This window comes from Lynx canadensis, chromosome A2 (genome assembly GCF_007474595.2).
Source record: "Lynx canadensis isolate LIC74 chromosome A2, mLynCan4.pri.v2, whole genome shotgun sequence".
Taxonomy (NCBI): domain Eukaryota; kingdom Metazoa; phylum Chordata; class Mammalia; order Carnivora; family Felidae; genus Lynx; species Lynx canadensis.
In genome coordinates this window covers 7550834-7572916 of record NC_044304.2, presented here as the reverse complement: position 1 = coordinate 7572916, position 22083 = coordinate 7550834, and the positions used below count along the sequence as shown (strand labels likewise).

At 56.2% G+C, this 22083-nt stretch overlaps 1 protein-coding gene across 4 annotated transcripts; it reads left to right on the top strand.

Annotated features, from left to right (window-relative positions):
• The first annotated feature begins 1929 nt into the window (after positions 1–1929).
• TYK2 (tyrosine kinase 2) lies at positions 1930–21803 on the top strand. Of its 4 annotated transcripts, XM_030299920.1 has the most exons (25): positions 1930–2011; positions 2873–3051; positions 3316–3531; positions 7511–7634; positions 7767–7914; positions 8267–8430; positions 10267–10633; positions 11040–11237; positions 11337–11494; positions 13325–13433; positions 13525–13714; positions 13794–13897; positions 13982–14164; positions 14251–14338; positions 15264–15391; positions 16276–16411; positions 16495–16649; positions 17393–17543; positions 17970–18067; positions 18335–18527; positions 18856–18974; positions 19305–19477; positions 19692–19809; positions 20229–20339; positions 20425–21803. In XM_030299920.1, exons 3-25 carry the CDS (start codon positions 3336–3338, stop codon positions 20557–20559), a joined length of 3546 nt encoding a protein of 1181 aa, XP_030155780.1. In that variant the 5' UTR covers positions 1930–2011; positions 2873–3051; positions 3316–3335; the 3' UTR covers positions 20560–21803. The 4 variants fall into 4 exon arrangements, with proteins under 4 accessions (XP_030155780.1, XP_030155788.1, XP_030155772.1 ...); XM_030299928.1 differs by lacking the exon at positions 2873–3051 and having other exon boundaries at positions 1941–2011; XM_030299912.1 differs by lacking the exon at positions 1930–2011 and having other exon boundaries at positions 2283–3051.
• Positions 21804–22083: the final 280 nt, after the last annotated feature.

Sequence of the window (22083 nt, the reverse complement as noted above, 5' to 3'; positions counted from 1 at the left end):
TAAATAAACATTTAAAAATAAATAAATAAATTAGTGCCCCATTAAAAAAAAAAAAAAAAAAGACTGCAAAAAGGGGCGCCCGGGTAGCTCAGTCGGTTAAGAACCAGACTCTTGATCTCAGCTCAAGTCAGGATCTCAAGGATCATGGGTTCAAGCCCCAAGTAGGGCTCTGGGCAAACAGTGTGGAGCCAGCTTGGGATTTTCTCTCTTCCTCTCTCTCTGCTCCTCCCTGCTTGCACATGCGCGTGCATGCACACTCTCTCTCTCTCTCTCTCTCTCTCTCTCAAAAATAAACAAAAACTTGGGGGAAAAAAGACTGCAAAGAAAAGTACAGCAGACAAAGGGACAGAAAGATGGGTTTGCTGATTTAGAACAAGGAGCTTCTGAGGAGGAGTGAGTGTTTATTTCTTGGGCTGGGTAGTTGCCTTATTACTGTTGTTCTTTAAAACTGGACCCACAGGCGAAGCCCATGAAAGTTTTCTTTAATGCATGCTAAAGGAAAGCTTTCTCTACTTACAATACTTCTGATACCCAGTATGTGGGTTTTCCACACCAAATAATTCTCCAGTTTTCTGTGGACACCAACTGGGAGGAACTTGATCAGATATCAAAAGTGGCTGACGACTTAAAGGATTCTTTGCTCAGACTGGACAGAACAGGCTGAAGATAGGCTCAGGCCAAGGTCAAGGACTAGTCGAAAAGAGTGCTCTGATTAGTTTGGTCAAGGAGAGGGTCTTTGTCACCTGTCTGTGCCTCAGTTTCTTGCTCTGAGAAATGGGGATGAGCCCCCAGTGGACTGCTGCCAGGACCAAATAAGATAATGCATGAAAACATTCGGTGCACAGCCTTTTGAGTAAAGGACAGCGACTTGCTGTGTGTCCATTAGAACTCAGATAAGGTGGAGGGGCACCTGGGTGGCTCAGTAGGTTGAGCCACTGTCTCTTGCTTTTGGCTCAGGTCATAATCCCAGGGTCGTGGGATGGAGCCCCGCGCTGAGTGTGGAGCCTGCTTAAGAGTCTCTCTCTCTCCCTTGGTGTGCCAGGGGTCTCGGTAGGTTAAGCGTAGGACTCTTGACTTTGGCTCAGGTCATGATCTCACAGATCATAGGTTCTAGCCCCAGTCCGGCTCCCCAAGCGGGCAGTTAAGAGCCTGCTTGGGATTTTCTCCCGGCCTCCACCTCTGCCCCGCCCCTGCTCTCTCTCTCTCTCAAAATAAATAAATTAAAAAAAAAAATTCTCTCTCTCTCTTTCCCTCCCCCTCTCGCGCACGTGCTCCCCCCCCCCCTCACTCAAAAAAACAAAAACCAAAAAACTTGGTTGGACATCCAAGCTGCTACTTTGACAGATTCAGAGGTGTAGGTGATCAGGAAAAGGATTTGAGCAGGTAGGTCAAAAATGCCTCCTTGCGGTGGGGGTGGGGTGGGATGGGGGTGAGGGTGAGGGTGGGGTGGGGTGGGGTGGGGTGGAGGAGGTCTTCATCCAGCTAGGCGGAGCTGGCCAGGCAGGGACAAGGGAAGAGAGGCAGAATGGAATGGAGTCACATAACAGGACGAAGAAAGACTGAATGGCGGTTGGCTGGGCTGCAGCCTTGATCGCCAAGATAAGGACATGGGGTTTACACCAAGTCCCAAAGCCTAACTTTGGCCCACCGTCCGCGTGGGCAATTGCTTAGGCGTCAGTGGCAGGCCACACTCTCCAGCCACCCCAGCGAGCCACCCCTTCCGCATCTCCGCCCACTTTCCCCAACAGCCAGTCGCTGACGCTGAAGCGCATCCAGGAGCCGCCCCAGCCAATCGCGGTTGGGAGGGGTGGGGAAGTGAAGCTGAGGACCAATAGGAACTCCACCATTGCAACGAAAGGACCAATGGTTACCTGCGACGGGTCACAGCGGCGGCCAATGACTATGCCCATTTCAGGTGGCCAATAGGAGGCGGTGTCTCGGCGGCAATTTGGCGGCGGCTGCCCTTGGCTGTGGGGCGGGGTCCCGGGTCCTAGCCAGAGTCCGGGAAAGGGTGAGCCAGGTGCCGCTGGGAGGTCTTCTAGAGGGAAGCGGGAGGCGCTGCTGGAGGCGGGGAGCGGGCAGAAGGGGAGAGGGGGTTGCGGGGAGGGGAGGGGGGGAGTGGCTGCGCTTGGCCGGTGGGCGGGGGCGGGGGGGGGTGGTGAGGATAGCAACACCCGCTGCCCTGTGACTGGTCAATGCCTGGTGGGTGCACCTCGTGGTTCCTGCCCCTGCCAGCGAAGTTTCGAGGTTTGGGTGTTTGTTTGGGGGGTGGGGGGGTGGGCGATGCGGACCTCCTGGGTGGAGACCTCCAACCCCATTTGCAAAGCTGGCTCTGGACCCGGTGGGGATGAGGAAGGAGGAAATGGACGTCCCCACCATATTTTCTCAAATGTTAACACATAATAATAGCGAATATTTATTAAGTACTTACAGCCTGCCAGGCCCTGTGCTGAGCGCCCTTCCTGCCTCATCTCATTGAATCCTCCCAACAACGCTTTGAGGGAGGAGAGGCTGTTATATGCTCATTTTCCAGACGAGGACACAGGCTCAGAGAGGGGCTGATTGCTGAGGAATCTGACATTGTGCTATGGCGACATTCTCTTCTCCGGATCACTGTTTATCTTAAAACTGGAGGACTTGGAGGCCTGAGGCCCGGGCCTGGCTCTAGAAAAAACCCCACAGCTAGATTGAAGGGAGAAAATGAAACACAACCTGTCCTAGGCTCAGGGGAGTCGGCAGTACCTGGGGTTACTCACCGGGGTAGATGTGGGAGGCAGGAATCTTGGCCTGTAAGAGAAGGACGATGGAAGCAATAATAATGATTTTATTCTTGTTTTTGTCATATTTGTTATTTTTTCATGCCTGCGTTAAGGGCTGAGCTGTGATGTTACAACCATCTTTTCATGGCAATGCTCCCAGCATCTCCATTTTCCAATGGGGAAACTGAGGCCCAGTGTGGCTAAGTGACTTGTCTGATTTGACACGGAGAGATCCAAGATTTGCCCCCGTGGTCTGTTTCACCACACCTGCCTGCCTGTTGATTTTGGGAAGGTGGGTTCAAAACAGGTTTTTATATTGGTGCAAACCTGTCCAATAAAGGGGTTCATTATTGTTCATGACAGATCTAATAGGTGCGGGCATGTTCTCTAACTCCATCAAACAGATGTAGAAACAGGCTCAGGGAGAGGAATTGGGTGTCTGAGGTCATACAGAGAGGGGGTTCCAGAATCTTCCCCTCAGGCCTTAGCCTGGATGAGTGGAAGGTTGAGGGGACGTCAGGTCAAGGTCTGGGGCTGATGGCCTGTCTCTTCCCAGCCAAGCCAGCTGTCAAGAGCATGCCTCTGTGCCGTTGGGGTGCCACCACCAGGGACAGCAGGCCTGATGGGGATGAGGCTCAGCCCATGGTCTCCAGGGGAGGCCTAAAGGTCCTTCTGCACTGGGCTGGCCCTGATGGCGGGGACCCCTGGGTCACCTTCAGCGAGGCCACACTGACCGCAGAGGAGGTCTGCATCCACATCGCACACAAAGTCGGTGAGTCTGGGGCATCGGCCATGTGGTGGGGGTGGGGGGTGGGGGTGCTGAGAGCAGCAGCTGGGCCCATCCAGCCATCCATCCTTCTGCCCATTCGAATATTCAGCAGACATCGAGTGAGGAACTGTAGTGTGCCAGCCCCAAATCACTGCCTTGGTAGAGCTGATATTCCAATAGGAAAACCAGCAAGGAACACAATGAATAGGAAAACAGCAGAGATGGCTGATGGAGAAAAATAAAAAATTCAAGAAAGGCCACTTGGCTGGCTCAGTTGGTAGAGCATGTGACTCTTGACCTCAGGGTTGTGAGTTCAAGCCCCAGGTTGGGTGTAGAGATTACTTAAAAAAAAAAAAAAAAAAAAAAATCAGGGGCACCTGGGTGGCTCAGTTGGTTAAGCGTTCCACTTCAGCTCAGGCCATGATCTCACAGTCGGTGGGTTTGAACCCCGCATCAGGCTCTGTGCTGACAGCTTGGAGCCTGGAGCCTGCTTTGGATTCTGTGTCTCCCTCTCTCTCTCTGCGCCTCCCCCACTCGCGCTCTGTCTCTCCCTCAAAAATAAAATAAAAACATTTTTTAAAAAACTAAAAAAGAGAGAGACGCTTAACCGAGTCACCCAGGTGCCCCCAAAAGTGTAATTTCTTCTTCCAGAGAAGGAGAAGGTCTGTCCAGTGGGACTTTGCTTATTGGCCCCGTCCTCCAGGAAATTCTCTCAAACCTCCTTACCCACAGTCTGATGGGGGCCTAATGGTGGATATCTATCACACGTTGCGCTTTCCCATTGGTGGCCGATTCTTCAAGAGCTCAGACAGGAGTTGCCGGGTGATGTGATGCATGCCTGGCAGAAGGAACAGGATTTGTAAAGGGCCCAGACAGCCTGATCTTTGGAGGAAGCAAAAGACCTTAAGAGGGACTACATTGTGAGTTCTAAGAATTTGGTAAGGGAAGTAGGAATTGAAAGCGGAACCTTATTTGTCAGGGTCCAGGTCCAGGTCATGGTTATTCTGTGCTGAGGGGGTTGGGCTTTCTCATGGGGCAATGGGGAGCCGTGGAAAGTTCAAGCCAGAGAGCAAAACAGATTGGTTCTTTAGGAAGCTGCCTCTCAGGGAGGCATTCTCCTTCTGCGGGAGGCAGTACACTTGGACACAGCGACCTTGAAGAGCGATTTGCATCATCCCACACAGTTCCACTCCTGGATGGGTACTTTACGGTCGCTCCGCTCATATGTTTTAGGAGACGCTTTCCAGAATGTTTGGAGCTGCTTCATTTATTTTAGTGAAGGATGGGAGGCTGTCTCAGAGTCCCTCTGTAGGAGAATGCATAAATTGCAGTCAGGTTGAATGCTGAAATGTTCTATAGTCAGGAAAAAGGAATTTCACCAAAGTTACACATGTCATGTGGGAAGTTTTTTTTTTTAATTTATTTAAGAGATTTTTGATGTTTATTTATGTTTGAGAGAGAGGGAGAGGGAGAAAAAATGTGAATGGGGGAGGGACAGAAAGAGGAGACACAGAATCTGAAGCAGGCTCTAGGCTCTGAGCTGTCGGCCCAGAGCCCAATGCGGAGCTCGAACTCATGGGCTGCGAGATCATGACCTGAGCTGAAGTCGGATTCTCAACCGACTGAGCCACCCAGATGCCCCATTTTTTATTTTAATTTTAATTTATTTTTTAATCTCTACACCTAACACCGGGCTACAAACTCATGACCCCGAGATCAAGAGTCACACGCTCTACCAACTGAGCCAGCCAGGCACCCTTCGTGTGTGAGGTTTTAAAACCTATTGTAACTTGAAAAAGCAGGGGCCCTGGGGGCCTAGTCGATTAAGCATCTGACTTTGGCTCAGGTCATGATGTCGCCCTTCTGAGTTCAAGCCCCGCGTTGGGTTTGCGGCTGTCAGCGCAGATCCCACTTTGGATCCTCTCTCTCCCCTCTCTCTCAGAAATAAATAAACATTAGGGGCGCCTGGGTGGCGCAGTCGGTTAAGCGGCCGACTTCAGCCAGGTCACGATCTTGCGGTCCGTGAGTTCGAGCCCCGCGTCAGGCTCTGGGCTGATGGCTCGGAGCCTGGAGCCTGTTTCCGATTCTGTGTCTCCCTCTCTCTCTGCCCCTCCCCCATTCATGCTCTGTCTCTCTCTGTCCCAAAAATAAATAAAAACGTTGAAAAAAAAATTAAAAAAAAAAAAAAGAAATAAATAAACATTAAACAAAAAAATAAGAAGGGAGCCTGGGTGGCTCAGTTGGTTACGTGTCCAAATTTGGCTCAGGTCATGATCTCGCGGTTCGTGAGTTGGAGCCCCGTGTCGAGCTCTGGGCTGACAGCTCAGAGCCTGGAGCCTGCTTCGGATTCTGTGTCTCCCTCTCTCTCTGCCCCTAGCCGCTCATGCTCTGTCTCTCCTTCCTTCAAAAATAAATAAACGTTAAAAGGGCAGGATGCCTGGCCTTAGCTCAGTTGGCTAAGCGTCCAACTTTGGCTCAGGTCATGATCTCACGGTTTGTGGGTTTAACCCCCACGTAAGCTGTCAGCTCAGAGCCTAGAGCCTGCTTCGAATTCTGTGTCTCTGATTCTGTGTCTCTGTCTCTCTCTACCCATCCTCTACTCGTGCTCTGTCTCTCTCTCTCTCTCTCTCTCTCAAAAAATGAATAAAGGTTAAACCAATTTTTTAAATAAATAAACATTTTAAAAAGGAAAAGAAAATTGTAGGGGCGCCTGGTTGGTTTAGATGGTTAAGCCTCCAACTCTTGGTTTCATCTCAGGTCAGGATCTCACAGTTTGTGGGTTCAAGCCCTGCACTGACAGCGCGGAGCCTTCTTAGGATTCTCTCTCCCCTTCTCAGCCCTTCCCTGGCTGCTCACTCGCTCGCTCGCTCTCTCTCAAAAAATAAACATTAAACATTAAAAAAAAAAAAAACCAAATTATAGAAGGACACCTATAGTGTAGTATTAGATTTAGAGCTTATAACACTTGAGACTAGATCATAGAGGATATGGAAATGATAAGCTCTATTTCAGGAGTATGGTTACCTCTTTACAGGAGGGGAAAGGAAGAGAATGTAGGCAGAGGCTTCCATTGTAGCAGTCAAGTTTTAGGTCTTTATCTTGTCTCTGTACTTTGGTGATTATAAATGATTCTGGTTGGACTATCTTAGATGAAAATATTAAGTGACGTGTGTAAAAGGATGCCTTGGGTGGCCGGTGTGGGAAACAACAGCAAGTCTGGAGGCTGGACTAGGGCTGGGCTTTGGATCGGAAGGAACCCAGGGAGATTGGAGGATGCGGACAGAACAGGCCTTGTGACCCATCTGATGTGGGGTGCTGGGGGGGAGTTGAGGACAAGGACCAAGTCCTAGTTTAAAGAACTGGGCAGACAGAAGGGAAAAAAAAAAAAAAGAACTGGGCAGACAAGAGGCAGGTCTGGGGACCTGAGACAAGATCTCTTTGAAACAAGGCACATCTAAGAGGGCTCTGGCATCCAGGGGGAGACAGCCAGGAGGCAGGTGGCTCTTCCCCCGGGGCTGGAGTTCAGAGCGAGACCAGGCAGAGTGCCAGCAGTTTGTAGAGTTGGGTGGGTCGGTCTAGGATAGGTTCTCGCTCTAGGAATGGCAGCCTCCCAAATTTTCCTGGGTCAAGGGCAGCAAAGGTTTACCTAAAATCTAATGCAGGTTGAATGATTCACTTCTATCTTGTAGCTTCGACACAAGGGGTCTCCACCACCCCTGAGACAGGGAAGATGCGAGACAGTTTATTTCCTGGCCTGGGAATCTGCGTCTCCCTTCCGCCAACATCCCGTTGTCCAGAAACCAGGATAGGAAATCTAGTCTGTGAAGCCGCAGCATGATCAACATATGTTGCATTGCGCTCGATGTGCAGGAGGAGCAGAGGGGAGGGAGGTGGAGGGAGGGGAGGGCCGGGCCTACGAGGGGGTCCACAAGACAGATGGCAGCAGCTGTGGACTCCTGATCTTGTTTCCTCCCTGTTCCAGGCATCAGTCCATCCTGCCTCAATCTCTTCGCCCTCTTTGATGCCCAGGCCCAGGTGTGGCTGCCCCCGAACCACATCTTGGAGGTCTCCAGAGACATGAACCTGACATTGTACTTCCGCATGAGGTGGGTGAAGGCCCCTTGGAAGTCTCGCCCCCTTTTGTTCTGCCCCCCTCGTTCCCCAGCACCCCACCTTCCTGGAGCTGGTCTGAGTCCACGCTAAGGCCCCAGCTGTTCCCCCTCCCTCCCCTCTTGCAGGTTTTATTTCCGGAACTGGCACAGCATGAATCCTCAGGAGCCGGCCGTGTACCGCTGTGGGCCCACCGGGGCCAAGTCTTCCTCGGAACAGGCAGAGCAGGGGGTGCAAGTCCTGGACCCAGCCTCCTTTGAGTACCTCTTTGAGCAGGTGTGTGCAGGGCTGCTGGGGACGTGGGGCTGTTTGTGAGGGACTCGGGGGTAGCTGAGGAGCCCCGCTTCCCTCCCCAGTTCACTAAAGCGAATAGGTTTCAGCCCTTGCCGTCTGGGATCCTTTGGCCGTCCGAACCACAGGGTTCTGAGACAGGATTGCGTGGGAGAGAGTGCTGTGATCAATTAGTGATGTGTGCCACAGGCCGAGGGTGGGGCAGAGGAGGCATGTATGCTGCGTATTTGGCCTTTCCAGAAAATGGGGGTTCCCTCCCATCCCGAGAGTGGACAGAAGCCAGAGAGGGAACAGGTTTTCATGCCTCCCTTTCTGCCCGCTCCCCCCACCCACCCAGGGCAAGCACGAGTTTGTGAATGATGTGGCACCACTGTGGGAGCTGTCGAGCGAGGAGGAGATCCACCATTTTAAGAACGAGAGCCTGGGCATGGCCTTTCTGCACCTCTGCCACCTCGCCCTTTGCCATGGTATCCCCCTGGAGAAGGTGGCCAAGAAGATCAGGTGTCCGGGAATGGGGCGGGGACAGGTATCTGGGAGTCACGGTAGACCTTGCATCCTGCAATGTCTTCATTCGGCAAACGCTTGTCCAGTGCCTGCCGTATGCTGGCGCTGGTGCCGGGTGCCGAGGCCACAACAGCGAACGAGTCAGACAAAAATCACTGTCCTCTCGGAACTCACGTCTGGTCAAGGAGCCAGGCAGCACACAGAACGGCAAAAGCGAAAGGTCCAGGGTTTCAGGTGATGCTACACGCAGAGGGGAAAAAATTAAGCAGGAAGGGAGGAAGAAGGAGAAGGTAGTATTCAGATTCCAAGGTTTGAAGGAAGTGAAGGAGGGAGCGCGGTGCGTATCCGAGAGGAGGGCGTCCTGAACAGAGAGAACAGCCAGTGCGAAGACCCCGAGGCCTGGCAGATGTGTTGGAGGATGTGTAGGTGGAGCAGAGTAAACTCGGAGAATTCCTTAGAGTTCAAGGGAAGGAAGGACATAGGAGCATGGGGAGCTGGGAGTGAGCTGTCTGCACCTCCATTGTTGTGAGGGCCTGGGTAATCCGGGTACACTGCCTGGAAGAGGCAGTGAGAGAAATGGATCCTACACGACCAACAGTTCTTTTTTTTTTTTTTTAATTTTTTTTTAACGTTTATTTATTTTTGAGACAGAGAGAGAGACAGAGCATGAACGGGGGAGGAGCAGAGAGAGAGGGAGACACAGAATCGGAAGCAGGCTCCAGGCTCCGAGCCATCAGCCCAGAGCCCGACGCGGGGCTCGAACTCACGGACCGCGAGATCGCGAGATCGTGACCTGAGCTGAAGTCGGACGTTTACCCGACTGAGCCACCCAGGCGCCCCTAGACCAACAGTTCTTAAAGCACATGTCCTTTCCATTTCTGTCATGTTATCACTCTGGAAGACCCAGGCTGGGACAACAAAGTCCAAGGTGCTTGGAAGCCCGGAGGGAGTACCCCCTCTAGCCTCGACATCAGAGAATGCTTCCTGGGAGAAGTGACATTTCTGCTAAGACCTGAAGTTTGAGTCAGCTTTATCCAGATGTGGACTGTGTTGGCCAAGCATTCTAAGCAGAGGGAAAAGCATACGCAAAGGCCCAGAGGCAGTAGGCAGCAGCGGCCTTCTTCTTGGAGATCTGAACTTGGAATATGGGGGCCTGAGTCCACCAGGGTGTAGTCAGGGGACCTTTCTCCCAAGGGCTCCAAGGAGCCCTGGGAAGCTTGGAAGTGGGGGCAAGAGGCAGCTAAAACCTCAAGCTTTTGGATCGCTCTGATCTAGGGTTGGGAGAGAGGGCTTGGGACATGGAGACTGAGGCTCAGAAATCTGTTAGCTAAGTGAGCTGTACTGGAGGTCAGATGCCAGACAGGCGGTGGGAGAAGAGGGGAGAGGATAAGGGTTTGTGAGGAGCAGAGGGGCCTCCCAGAGCTGTGCCTTTTGTCGATAATCATCATATCGGTGATAAAAGCTAATCGTGACTTCTCCAGTAGTAACACCTGATGTTCACATAGATCTTACTATGTGCCAGTCAGCAGCCCTCAGGCCTCAGGCCTGGAAGTGGGCCCTGTTTGATCCCACCCTATATATGAGAAGACCGAGCGCTTTAGGAGGTTGTCCAAGAGCTGGGATTTTAGCCCCATTGTCTGCTCCAGAATTCTGACACCGGCTGGCCTCCCTGTGCTGGCCCTTTATTGCGTTGCTCTCTTTCCACCTGCACGACGGCCGGCCTGTTTTCTAGACGAGGCAGCTGAGGTTCAGAGAGGTTAGGCCGCTCACCCAGCGTGACGCGGCTGGGCCTGCAACCGGGCTCCTGACCAGCCCTTCCTGGTTGCCCCCCAGCTTCAAGGACTGCATCCCGCGCTCCTTCCGGCTGCAGCTCCGGCGGCACAACGCGTTAACACGGCTGCGCCTACGGAGGCTCTTCCGCAGGTTTGTGCGGGCCTTCCAGCCGGGCCACGTCTCCCAGCCGGTCATCATGGTCAAGTACCTGGCCACGCTGGAGCAGCTGGCACCCCGCTTCGGCACGGAGCGCGTGCTCGTGTGCCGGCTGGAGGAGCAGGCCCAGGCCGTGGGGGACCCCTGCTACGTCCAGGACGGGGGCCAGTCCCCCCCGGAGCCTGGGCCTGAATTGGCCCCCGGACCCCCTACTCATGAGGTGCTGGTGACAGGCACTGGTGGCATCCGGTGGCGGCCAGTCCAGGCAGAGGTGAGCAGAGTGCCTCTTCCACCCGGGGGCCCCGATGGCTGGGGCTGGGCTTCCTGCTCAGCCTTGGCCTCCAAGGGTGGCTGCCGTGAGCCCTTTCCCCACGTGGCGCTGGGGTGTGTCTGTCTGTCCCCTGGGGTGGATTTTTGGGGAGCAGCCTCTGTCTCCCCCCTAGGGACCTACTTTCTGAGGTCTGCATCTCTGAGGGACCCTCGTCTGGTACCTGGGGGTGAGAGGGCTCGGCTCCCCCTCTCTTCCTCCCTGAGGTTCTGTCTTCTGGCGTGTGTGTCTCTTGGGGGAAGGTCTCCGTCCCATCTGTGACACGGGGACTTAGGGGGATGCCTGAGGAGCCTGTCCCCGGGAAAACTGTGCGGGGGACTAAGCTGGCACGGCCCTGCTGGGTTTCCAGGGTCCCAGTGGCGATGGTTGCAGCAGGAACCCCCGTGCTGGCCCATCAGGGAAGAAAAGCAAGGCCCAGGAGGTGGGCAACCAGCCAGTGGACAGGCCTCGGGAAGCGCCATGGGCCTACTTCTGTGACTTCCAGGACATCACCCACGTGGTGCTGAAAGAGCGCCACGTCAGCATCCACTGTCAGGACAAGTGCCTGGTGGGGCCCTGGGGCTGCGGGCCTGACGGGGGGGCGCGGGGGGCGCCTCTGGTCTGCGATGGCTGCCTGACGTCCCCCCACCCCAACCCCGGCCAGCAGGAGCTCACCCTGCCTTCCCGGGCTGTGGCCCTGTCCTTGGTGTCGCTGGTGGACGGCTATTTCCGCCTGACGGCCGACTCGAGCCACTACCTGTGCCGGGAGGTGGCCCCTCCGCGGCTGGTGATGAGCATCCGGGATGGCATCCACGGGCCCTTGCTGTGAGTGCTGGGAGGGCGGCTGGGTGACATGGGGCGACGTGGGGCTGCCAGCCGGGCCGCAAGCTCCAGGGACGGTGAGGCTTGAACGAGGTGTTTGTATCGAGGTCTTCGCGTGTGTTCACATTAGTGTGTGTGTGTGTGTGTGTGTGTGTGTGTGTGTGGTGTGTGCTCACCTCCGTGTGAGAGTGTACACGTGCGAGCAAGCCTTCCTATCTTAGTACATGCCTACGCGTGTGAGCGCAGCTGTGAGTGTGGCCGTGTGTAAGCACACACACGTGCACATGCATCTGTGCCTATGGCGTCCATGTGTGTACATGTGTGTGCATGCCCGTGGGTGCACGTGTGCACGCCTCGGGTTACAGGGGGAGAGAGGGTGCCTGCCGTGGCGTGGGCACGTGTCATGACAGTACCTAGGTCTGGGACTGTCACCACACACGTTTAACGGCTCTTTGGGTGTGCGGCTGTGTTTTATGATTACATATAAAATCGTCATTGCCTGTTTTTACGTGACGGGACGGGTGATCTTTGTGGAGCTGTAGGTTGGACAAACGCTAGTGGCCTTCACATACATGTGTGTTTACATCCCCACAGGTGTGTGTGTGTGTGTCCTGGTCACTGTCTGTGCAATTCTGTTCGGACATACGGGGCCAAGGACGTCAAGTGTCAGTACTTAAGTGGTCCTCAGACACGCGTGTGGCCATCCTGCATGCTCCTGGGTCAGGGTTTGTGACTCGCGGTTCGTCTGCCTCATACCTGTGCCTGGGCGGTCCTGCGCCATCTGCGGCCCCGGGACGGGCCATCGAGGTGTCTAAGAGGTCCGATGGCTCGGAGCTTGGTCTCTACCCCAGAGGAGGGTGAAGCGGCCATCCCACCTCCTGAGGGCCGTGGCTGTGCCATGTCCCAGCCGATGTGCACGGCCACCCGTCCTGGGGTCTGGGGGCCGCATCGGCGTGTGTCCTGGTCTGTTTGGGCGGCTAGGACAGTAGCACTGGCTGAGTGACGTAGAGGCGACGGACGTTTGGTTCTCATAGTTCCGGAAGCCGGAAGTCTAAGTTCAAGGTGCAGGCAGGTCCGGTGTTCGGTTGAGAGCCCCGCCTCCTGGGTCATAGACAGCCCTCTGGCTGGGTCCTCACGTGAAAGGGGCAGGCGAGCTCTCTGAGGTCCTTCTATAAGGGCACTGATCTTATTCGTGGGCTTTCCACCCTCGTGACCTGATCACCTCCCAGAGGCCCCACTTCCTCACAGCGTCACCTTGGGGCTTAGGTTTCAGCACAGGAATTCCAGGGACACACGGACATTCAGTCCGTAGTAGCACGTGAGCCCCTGCACGCGTAGGTGTCTGGGCCTCTGTGGCTGCAGCCCACGTACTGCCTATCTGTGCTCACGACGTTGTCACCTCTGGGTCTAGGATATCGATGCCCCTGTGCCACCACGTCATAACGGGTAAGCGGCTGTGTCTGTGACTCTTGTCCTATGAACGTGCAACAGACTACGTGCTGCGTGTCAAGGTGGCTGGCAGGGTGTGTGCCCATCCAGTGTCTGAATGCAGTTGACCGTCTGTGTGTGTGTCACCATGTTGGTGACACTGTCCAGCCGTTGTCACACATGAGCATATGCGTCTTGTGGTACCTCTATCGCCCCGGGAGTGTTCACGTGCAAGACCGTGTTTAATTGGTACGCGTCTGTGTTCAGACTCAGCGTCTGCACGTAAGTGCCCGAGTCTGACATTTGTCACGCTCTTTTGCCAGGGAGGTTTCGTGTGTCCTTGTGGCCAGGCGCGGGTCCAGCCGTACCCCGGGATTCCCCGACACGCCCCCTTGTCTTCTACAGGGAGCCATTCGTGCTGGCCAAGCTGCGGCCCGAAGATGGCCTCTACCTCATCCACTGGAGCACCAGCCACCTCAACCGTCTCATCCTCACGGTGGCCCAGCGTGACCAGGTGGGCCTGGGGCGGGGGTCCCGGGCCGGGGCTGGGCGCGCTCCCTGCCTGGACCCCTGCTCACCGCCCCCACCCCTGCCACCCACCCCAGGCACCTGGCGGGCAGCAGCTGCACCTCCGTAAATTCCCCATTGAGCTGCGGGCCGGGAGCTTCGAGCTGGAGGGCTGGGACCGCTCCTTCCCGAGCGTGCGGGAGCTGCGCACCGCCCTGCAGGGCTGCTCGCTGCGGGCCGGGGACGACTGTTTCTCCCTGCGCCGCTGCTGCCTGCCACGGCCCGGAGGTATGGTACGGGGAGCCGGTGGGGGGGGGGGGCGTCTCCTCCCCGTGCCAGCCCACGGTGATGTCACTTCAACCCCCAGAGCTCTCCAACCTCATCATCATGCGTGGGTCTCGGGCCAGCCCTGGGCCACTCAACCTCAGCCAGCTCAGCTTCCACCGCGTCTGCCAGGATGACATTACCCAGGTCCGTGCAGTCGGGGCTCCGGGGCACTGGGGAGGGCGGCCTCGAGCTGTTGTCATGGAGACGTTCTGTGCTTTGTCCCTCCAGCTGTCCCACTTGGGCCAAGGCACGAGGACCAATGTGTATGAGGGCATCTTACGGGTGGGGGAAAGAGGCCCCAAGGAGGGCACGGCAGATGATGGGGACCCCCCCACGCCCAGTGGGGACCGTGGGCAGGAGCTACGAGTGGTACTCAAGGTGCTGGATCCCAGTCACCACGACATCGCCCTGGTGAGTGAGCACCGCCAGGGGCCAGGTGGCAGGATGGGGGGGGACGGTCAGGGTCTGTGGCCACCTGACCTGCCCCACGTCCACAGGCCTTCTACGAGACAGCCAGCCTCATGAGCCAGGTCTCCCACGTGCACCTGGCCTTTGTGCACGGCGTCTGCGTGCACGGCTCTGAGAGTGAGTGGGTCCCCCACCGCCCCCCGCTTTGCAGTCCCCTTATACCCACTCCCTGGGTTGTACACTGACCCTTGACCTGTGTCTTCACCCCTGACTCCATGCTCCACCTTGACTTATACCATGATCTCTGACTACACACCTCAAACTGTGGCTACTCGACCTTCAACCTGTACCCCACCCCCTGACTGTATCCCAACACTCACTTTGCATCCTCATCCCTGACTATACCTTGACTTTTCCCTCTACTCCGGTACCTGGCTGTACCCTAACCCTTGACCTACACCCTGACTCCTGGCTGGATCCCTAGCCCATCTACCACCTGACACCCCTAGTCCCCTGCATCTCTCGACTCTCTGACCCCACTGGCATTGTGACCCCACGCAGACACCGGCACCGTTGGGCTCCCCAGTCCTCCCAGATCTCTTGCCTCCGCCCCTACCTCTACCCCTACCCTGTGTGTACCTCAAAACTCCACGTCCAGGGTGACCCCAGCCAGTAGCCCCCACATTCTCAACCCCACCTGTCCATTTCTCTGGCTTTCCCTCCAACGCGGGTCTACACCCCGTGAGTGCCCCAATCTGGTGGGATCCTGTCAGCCCTTATGATGCCCCTGTCTTAACCTCCACACCTCCACTCACCTGTACCCACCCCCGGTTCCCCAGTGACATCCTCACGTTGTCACTTTACATGTCAGCTTTCCCCGGCCCCACCCTGGACTCAGATGCCAGCGTTCACCTCTGCCTCACCCTGCACCCACATTGCCTACCCTCCATCCCGCATTTCCCCTCACCCCAGCGTCACTCCCAAGTTGCCCCCCGGGCCTCTGTCCCGACACCTTCCCCACCCACAGTCCCAGGCCCCGTGTCCTACCACCTGTGCCCTGGAGGGTGGAGGTAGGTGGGCAGCCCCTGCTGGGCCTTTGCAGACATCATGGTGACAGAGTACGTGGAGCACGGACCCCTGGATGTGTGGCTGCGGCGGGAGAGGGGCCACGTGCCTGTGGCCTGGAAGGTGGCAGTGGCCCAGCAGCTGGCCAGCGCTCTCAGCTACCTGGTGCGTGCCTGTGGGTGGGGCCTGGGTCGATGGGAGCGCCAGGGTGGCCTCAGCATGGGGTGTGGAGGCCTCAACACGTTATTTAATCCACACACTGGCCCTGGGGGATCTTTCCATGAACCTGTCCTGCTCACACACCCCTGTGGCTCCCATCTCCCCCAAGAGAACACCTCACCTCTCTCTATAGTGTCTGAGGTCCCGTGGGGCTTAGCCTCAGCGGCCTCTGTCACTCTTGCCATTCATCCCAGCTCCTCCTGGCCTAGTCACCCCAGTTTCCAGAGCACCTCTGTGTGCCAGGCTCTGTCCTCGTCCCTGAGGACACGATGGAGAACAAAACAAAAGTCTCTGTCGTTAGGGAGCTGGGCACTTAGTTGGGAGGAACAAACAAATAATAATTAACTACGTTGCGTAGTGTTTTAGGAAGTCGTAAGAACTACGGGGGGAAAAGCAGGGTCTGGGGAAGAAGCAAAGGTTTAAATAGATGGGTGGGGGAAGGCCTCACTAAGGTGACCTGGCGGTGAGGAAGGGAGTCCCGAGGGTATCTGGGTAAGTGCATTCTGGGAAGAAGGAATAGCCAGCCTAGAGGCCCTGGGGAAAGAGCTCCCCGGGCTTGGTTAGAGGAGAGCAGTTGGACCTGACCGGAAGTTTGGCCCCAGCTCTGGGAAAACTGGAAGGACCTACTAGGTGCCTGGTGCAACCCGGTCCCAATGACCACGTATTTGGATCCCCACGATGACCATGATCGTTTTATGGGTTTTGTGGTGTATTTGACCTCGGTTATTTCTTTCACGTGGGCCGTCCCTGTGGAGACCACATGGATGGGACTGGGGGCAGCATCTACAGCGCTCCCCCCTTGGCCACGCCCCCTTTCCACCCCACCACAGGAAGACAAGAGCCTGGTTCATGGTAATGTGTGTGGCCGGAACATCCTGCTGGCACGGCTGGGACTGGCGGAGGGCACCAGCCCCTTCATCAAACTGAGCGATCCCGGTGTGGGCCTGGGCGCCCTTTCCAGGGAGGGTGAGGACCCGGGCAGGGCTGGGTTCAGGGACGGGCTTCCCCCCGCTCTTTTCACCCTTGGTGACTTCTGACCCTGGCTCCAGAGCGGGTAGAGAGGATCCCCTGGACAGCCCCCGAGTGCCTGTCAGGTGGGGCCAGCACCCTAACCACTGCAGCTGACAAATGGGGCTTTGGTGTCACCCTCCTGGAGATCTGCTTCGACGGGGAGGCCCCTCTGCAGGGCCGCGGCCCTTCCGAGGTACGTCCAGGGCTTGTCTGGGTCCGTCCTCTAAAGGGGATTGGCACTTCCAAGATGTCCAGAGGGCATCTTGGACCAGAGGGGTCCAGAGCTGCCTCCCCTTTGGCTGTGTGGCCTCGTATCTCCGGGGCTCCATCAGGTTATCCGTCACTTGGGGTTAACCAGTCCCTACGTCATAAAGTCGTGACATACAGCAAATAAGTGATGTGTTTCGGTTTTAAGCAGAGCAGCCAGGGCCGTGATGAGAGCAGCACAGGCTGTGGGGGTGAGGGAGTACCAGCGGACTCCCCGGAACCAGTTGGGTCAGGCAAGGCTTCCCAGAGGAGGTTTAATCTAAGTGCAGAAATACTGCAGTGACCAGGCTAGGAAGCTCAGCCTAGGCAGAGGTCCCAGCATGTACAAAGGCCTCGAGGGTCTGGTGTGTTCAGATTGCTGCAGGAGCTTCCTGGAGGCAGACGGAGGAGGGGCTAGGAGCAGAGGTGGGTGGAAGCCAGGGCAGGAAGGGCCAAGTGTGAGGTGTTCGAGCACAGCACGCTCAGCTGGACTCGGGATCAAGTCCTGGCCCTGCAATGGTGATCAAGTCTGCTTCCATTTGCCAAGCCTCAGCTGCCGCATCTGTAAAATGGGAGTGACAAGAACGAGGACCTAGCTTGCTCTGAGAGCTTGACTGTTCTTTTGGAGAAGGGGACCAGGAGTGGGGGTGAGGGGTGGGCACTGACTCCTGTGGGTCCCCTTCCTGGCAGAAAGAGTGCTTCTACCAGAAGCAGCACCAGCTTCCTCAGCCCTCATGCCCGGAGCTGGCCACACTCACCAGCCAGTGCCTGACCTATGAACCAGCTCAGCGGCCCTCCTTCCGCACCATCCTGCGTGACCTCACTCAGCTGCAGCCCCAGAGTGAGCCCCACCCCCTTGCTGGGACCCCTGCTTATGCCTGCATGGTGCACCTGAGGTTTCCGCACAGGGACTCGTCATGCGTGCCCGTTTCGAATTCACTTAAGGCTGTACGGATGCCTGTGCTCCCCTTAAAGTCTTATGTAGGGAGAGCCACAACCTCTTTGGACAAATTAGGCCCTTGCAGCAACTCTCTTGCTTTTGCTTTCTCTCTTGATGTAATACCCTTTACCCAATCTAAGAACTTCCAGGCGTCAGTGTTGATGCAGCCAGTTCTGTATTTTGGACAAGAAGTGGAATTTTGCAGCTGTTGCAAAAAAGTTTCCTTATATTTGAGATCAGATGCTGGGGGAGCAGACACCTGCTTTCTGTGCCTCCAAGTAGCTGGAAGAGTTAGGGGTCCAGTGACACCCACTGTGACTCTTCCAGATCTTGCTGACGTCTTGGCTGTGAACCCCGACTCGCCTGCATCAGACCCCACCGTTTTCCACAAGCGCTATTTGAAAAAGATCCGGGATCTGGGCGAGGTGAGGGGGCTGGGGCAGGGCCCGGACTGTCAAAAGCCCGCCTGGTGGAGTAAAAAGAGTTTGGGTCGGAAGTTAATATAGGAAGGGCCTGGCCTATGAGACCCTCAGCCTCAAAGGAGGCCCTGAGGATTTGAAAAGGAGGCCTAGGCCCCAAGGAGACCCCCTAACACGGAGTAGGTGGGGCCCAGGATTTTCCAAACTGACCCGGCTGGAGTGGGTCCTGGGAAGCCGGGGTAGGGCCGACCCTCCTGCGTGCTCTGGGGCCAGGGTCATTTCGGCAAGGTCAGTCTGTATTGCTACGACCCGACTAACGACGGCACCGGCGAGATGGTGGCTGTGAAGGCCCTCAAGGCGGGCGGGGGCCCCCAGCTCCGCACTGGCTGGCGGCGGGAGATCGACATCCTGCGCACGCTCTACCACAAGCACATCGTCAAATACAAGGGATGCTGTGAGGACCAAGGTGGGCGGGGCTCGGTGGGCGGGGCCAGCAGGGCCTGGCCAATTACAGCTTCTGACTGGAGGACGCCCTCGGGTGGGGTGGTTGCGCCGGGGCTGCCTGCTTCCCACCTTGGCCCAAAGCTGGGGCCAGGACGGATGGGAGGGACCTTCGGTTCCGTCACCCGGGGACGTGGGGATGAGGTTTAGGGTGAGCTGTCCCACCTGAGGACCGGGCCTAGAGTGGCCGAGTCAGGGCCTCGCCTGGGGTGGGGCGAGGGCGCTGCGGGGCTCGGGATGGGCGGCCCCCAGCCCCGGGCTCCATCCCCGCTCGGCCCCGCCTTCTGCATCAGGAGAGAAGTCGGTGCAGCTCGTTATGGAGTACGTGCCTCTGGGCAGCCTCCGGGACTACCTTCCCCGGCACAACGTCGGACTGGCCCAACTGCTACTCTTCGCCCAGCAGATCTGTGAGGTGGGCCAGTGGCCCCTCCTCTTTGGCCTGGCCTGAGGGTCCCATACAGTCGGCTCACCAGTCCCCAGGCCTGGGCCGGCTCCCCGCATCCCCAGTTTCCATTCGCCTGGAATCTCTGTGCCCACTTGGGCACGCCCGGCAGCCCAGTCCCTCCCGATTGTCCCACCCCTGCCATCACCTCTCCCTTTTGCTGGGCTCCGCTTGCCATCCTGCCTGCTCCTGCACCTGCTCCCCGCCATCCTGACCTGATCGCCCCCTCCCCTCCTGGTCCTGGTCAAGACTCCTCAGGCTCTACCCCGCCCCACTGATCCCGGCTCCCCCTCCCCCCAGGGCATGGCCTACCTTCATGCACAGCACTACGTCCACCGAGACCTGGCTGCCCGCAACGTGCTGCTGGACAACGACAGGCTGGTCAAAATCGGGGACTTTGGCCTAGCCAAGGCTGTGCCTGAAGGCCATGAGTACTACCGCGTGCGCGAAGATGGGGACAGCCCCGTATTCTGGTGACCAGACAGGACCAGCTGAAGTGGGGTGTCAGGGTCACCTGGGGCCGACAGGGGGAAGGAGATAGATGCTGGGGTCTCAGATGACAGGGTCTGATCCCAGTGAAATTGCCCCCCACCCCGGTGGGGCCCTAACTGGGACCAGAGAGCTCCCAAGCCCCAGGTAAGATTCTAACCTGGTCTGGCCCAAGGCCTGAGTGCCCCATCCCCCCAGGTATGCTCCAGAGTGCCTGAAGGAGTGTAAGTTCTACTATGCATCCGACGTCTGGTCCTTTGGGGTCACCATGTATGAGCTGCTGACCTACTGTGACTCCAGCCAGAGCCCCCCTTCGGTGAGAGACAGGCCCTCAGCCCCACCCCATTCCAGAGGAGTTAGAAAGGCATGCATTGGATTCCCAGCCCCTCCACTTTAGCAAGGGTTTAATCCCTAATCCCATGGGGTTCAAGCCACACGTTGGATTTAGAGATTACTTAAAAGTCTTTTAAAAAAAAAATATTCTGGATAGATAAAAACAGAGACTTAATAGCAAACACCTGTTTCAGACTTACTCTATGAATGTTAGTTACCTAACTTCTACAGTAACCCCAGCGGTAGATGTTACTGTCCCCTTTTACAGGTGGGTAAACCAAGGCCCAGGGAGATGAAGTCATAAGTGTAAAGTTCTGCCCCAAGAAGCAGCAGAGGCGGGGCTAGAAGCCTCTGTCTAGGTAGACACACCTCCTGAATAGACCTTGTCTTGTTTGGGGGTAGAAATTCATCGAGCTCATAGGCCTCACCCAAGGGCAGATGACGGTGCTGAGGCTCACTGAGCTGCTGGAACGAGGGGAGAGGCTGCCGCGGCCAGAGAAATGCCCTTGCGAGGTGAGCCCTCTCTCCCCCCATTCACCTCCCCATCAGCCGGCTGCCGAAAGAGCAGCCGCCACATTTCCAGTACTTTCCTCCCCAGATCTACCTCCTCATGAAGAACTGCTGGGAGGCAGAGGCCTCATTCCGCCCCACTTTCCAGAACCTCATCCCCATTCTCAAGACGGTCCAGGAGAAGTACCAAGGCCAGGCCGCCTCAGTGTTCAATGTGTGCTGAGGCCTCTACCACCAGCTCTCAGGGTATTGGAGCAGACACCCAGGAGAGGGGCTCCCCGCCCCGAGAGGATCCCAAGGGGGAGAGGTCGGCCTCACCATTCCCTGTGCCTTATTCTGTCTGGAGACCCCACCTCTGTGAACGGACTTTCCTTCTGTCTTAGTCCGCCCGGGTTGCTTTACCAACACCTCTGGTGGGGGCGCTCACCAACAAGTGTATTTCTGACAGCTCCGGAGGCTGAGACATCCAAGATCAAGACACCAGCATGGTCACATTCTGGTGAAGGCCCTCTTGGTTCGGAGCCCACACCTGCTGGCTGTGTCCTCACAGGGTGGGAGAGGGCTAGGGAGCTCTCTGGAGTCTCTTTTGTCAAGACGCTTCTGAAGGTTCCACCTCATGATCTAGCAGCTGCCAAAGGCCCACCTCCTAATACCATCACACTGAGCATTAGGATTTCAATGTAAGGATTCTGATGGGCGCTTGGGTGGCTCAGCTGCTTAAGCATCCGACTCTTGATCTCAGCTCAGGTCTTGATCTCGGGGTTGTGAATTCAAGCCCTGCGTGGGGCTCTGCACCAGGCGTGAAGCCTACTTTAAAAAAAATTTTTTTGAGGGGATGCACACCTTCAGACTATAGCACCTTCCGTGGTTATGAGCCTGGGGCAGACCCCTGAGGGACCCAGGACCAGCAAGGACCTACTCAGGCCTTCGAATCCGATTTTTTTACCTCCCCGCCTCCCCCGCCAGCTCCCACCCTTAGGACCCACCATTTCCGCTAGCTGGTAATAAACTCCTATTTTCTCTGCTGGAGGCTGTGGTCCTTGGGCCCTTTCTGCAGCAGGTGTTTGCGCCCCTGGGGATTGCAGCCGGAGCAAAGTTTCTGCAGAAAAAAACCTGGCTGAACTCTTTAAGCTTTGTTCACCTCGGAATCACCAGCGAGCAGCAGGCCAGTGCCTGGAACACAGAGGGCTCTCAATAACTACTTGCTAAATAGGTGAATTGCAGGGGGGTGGGGGAGAGGGGGGACATGCCACGTAGACGAGTGCCAGACCCACCCTTTCCTCCCCTGTGTGACTTCAGGTGAATGGCTTTCCCTCTCTGGGCCTTATTCCTCAACTATGACCTGGGGGTGGTCATGCTCACCACTGCAGCGGACTAATGTAAATAGCTAATGAGGTCTTTCATGTCAGACTCTTAGCAAAGATACCTGCAAACAAGTACTTAATAAACATTTGATATTGTTGTTAATCTGGTGTTGGCCAAAGCGTTTCTACTCAACACGTCCCTGAGACGGGAGATGTATAACCACATTGTGAAAGGCCGTGTAATATTTTTCTTTCTCATTTGACTTCTCAAGACCTTGTGCGTTGCATCTCCCCTCTTCCAGATAATTCCATACTCCATACTCGTGTATTGAGATCTGCTTTTGGTACCAGCTTGCATACTAAATTTGCATTATAGTTGTAAGGCGGGGGGGGGGGTGGTGAGCAGGTAATATTGAAATCAACAGTGAAATGTCTGTTAGCCA

Bases quoted from the DNA above. Each gene is read 5' to 3' on its own strand.
- TYK2 (XM_030299907.1), top strand. From the start codon at position 3,297: ATGGCCTGTCTCTTCCCAGCCAAGCCAGCTGTCAAGAGCATGCCTCTG. The intron at 18,068-18,334 runs GTGAGGGGGCTG...CTCTGGGGCCAG, and splicing joins AGATCCGGGATCTGGGCGAG to GGTCATTTCGGCAAGGTCAG. The intron at 19,478-19,691 runs GTGACCAGACAG...CCATCCCCCCAG, and splicing joins GGGGACAGCCCCGTATTCTG to GTATGCTCCAGAGTGCCTGA.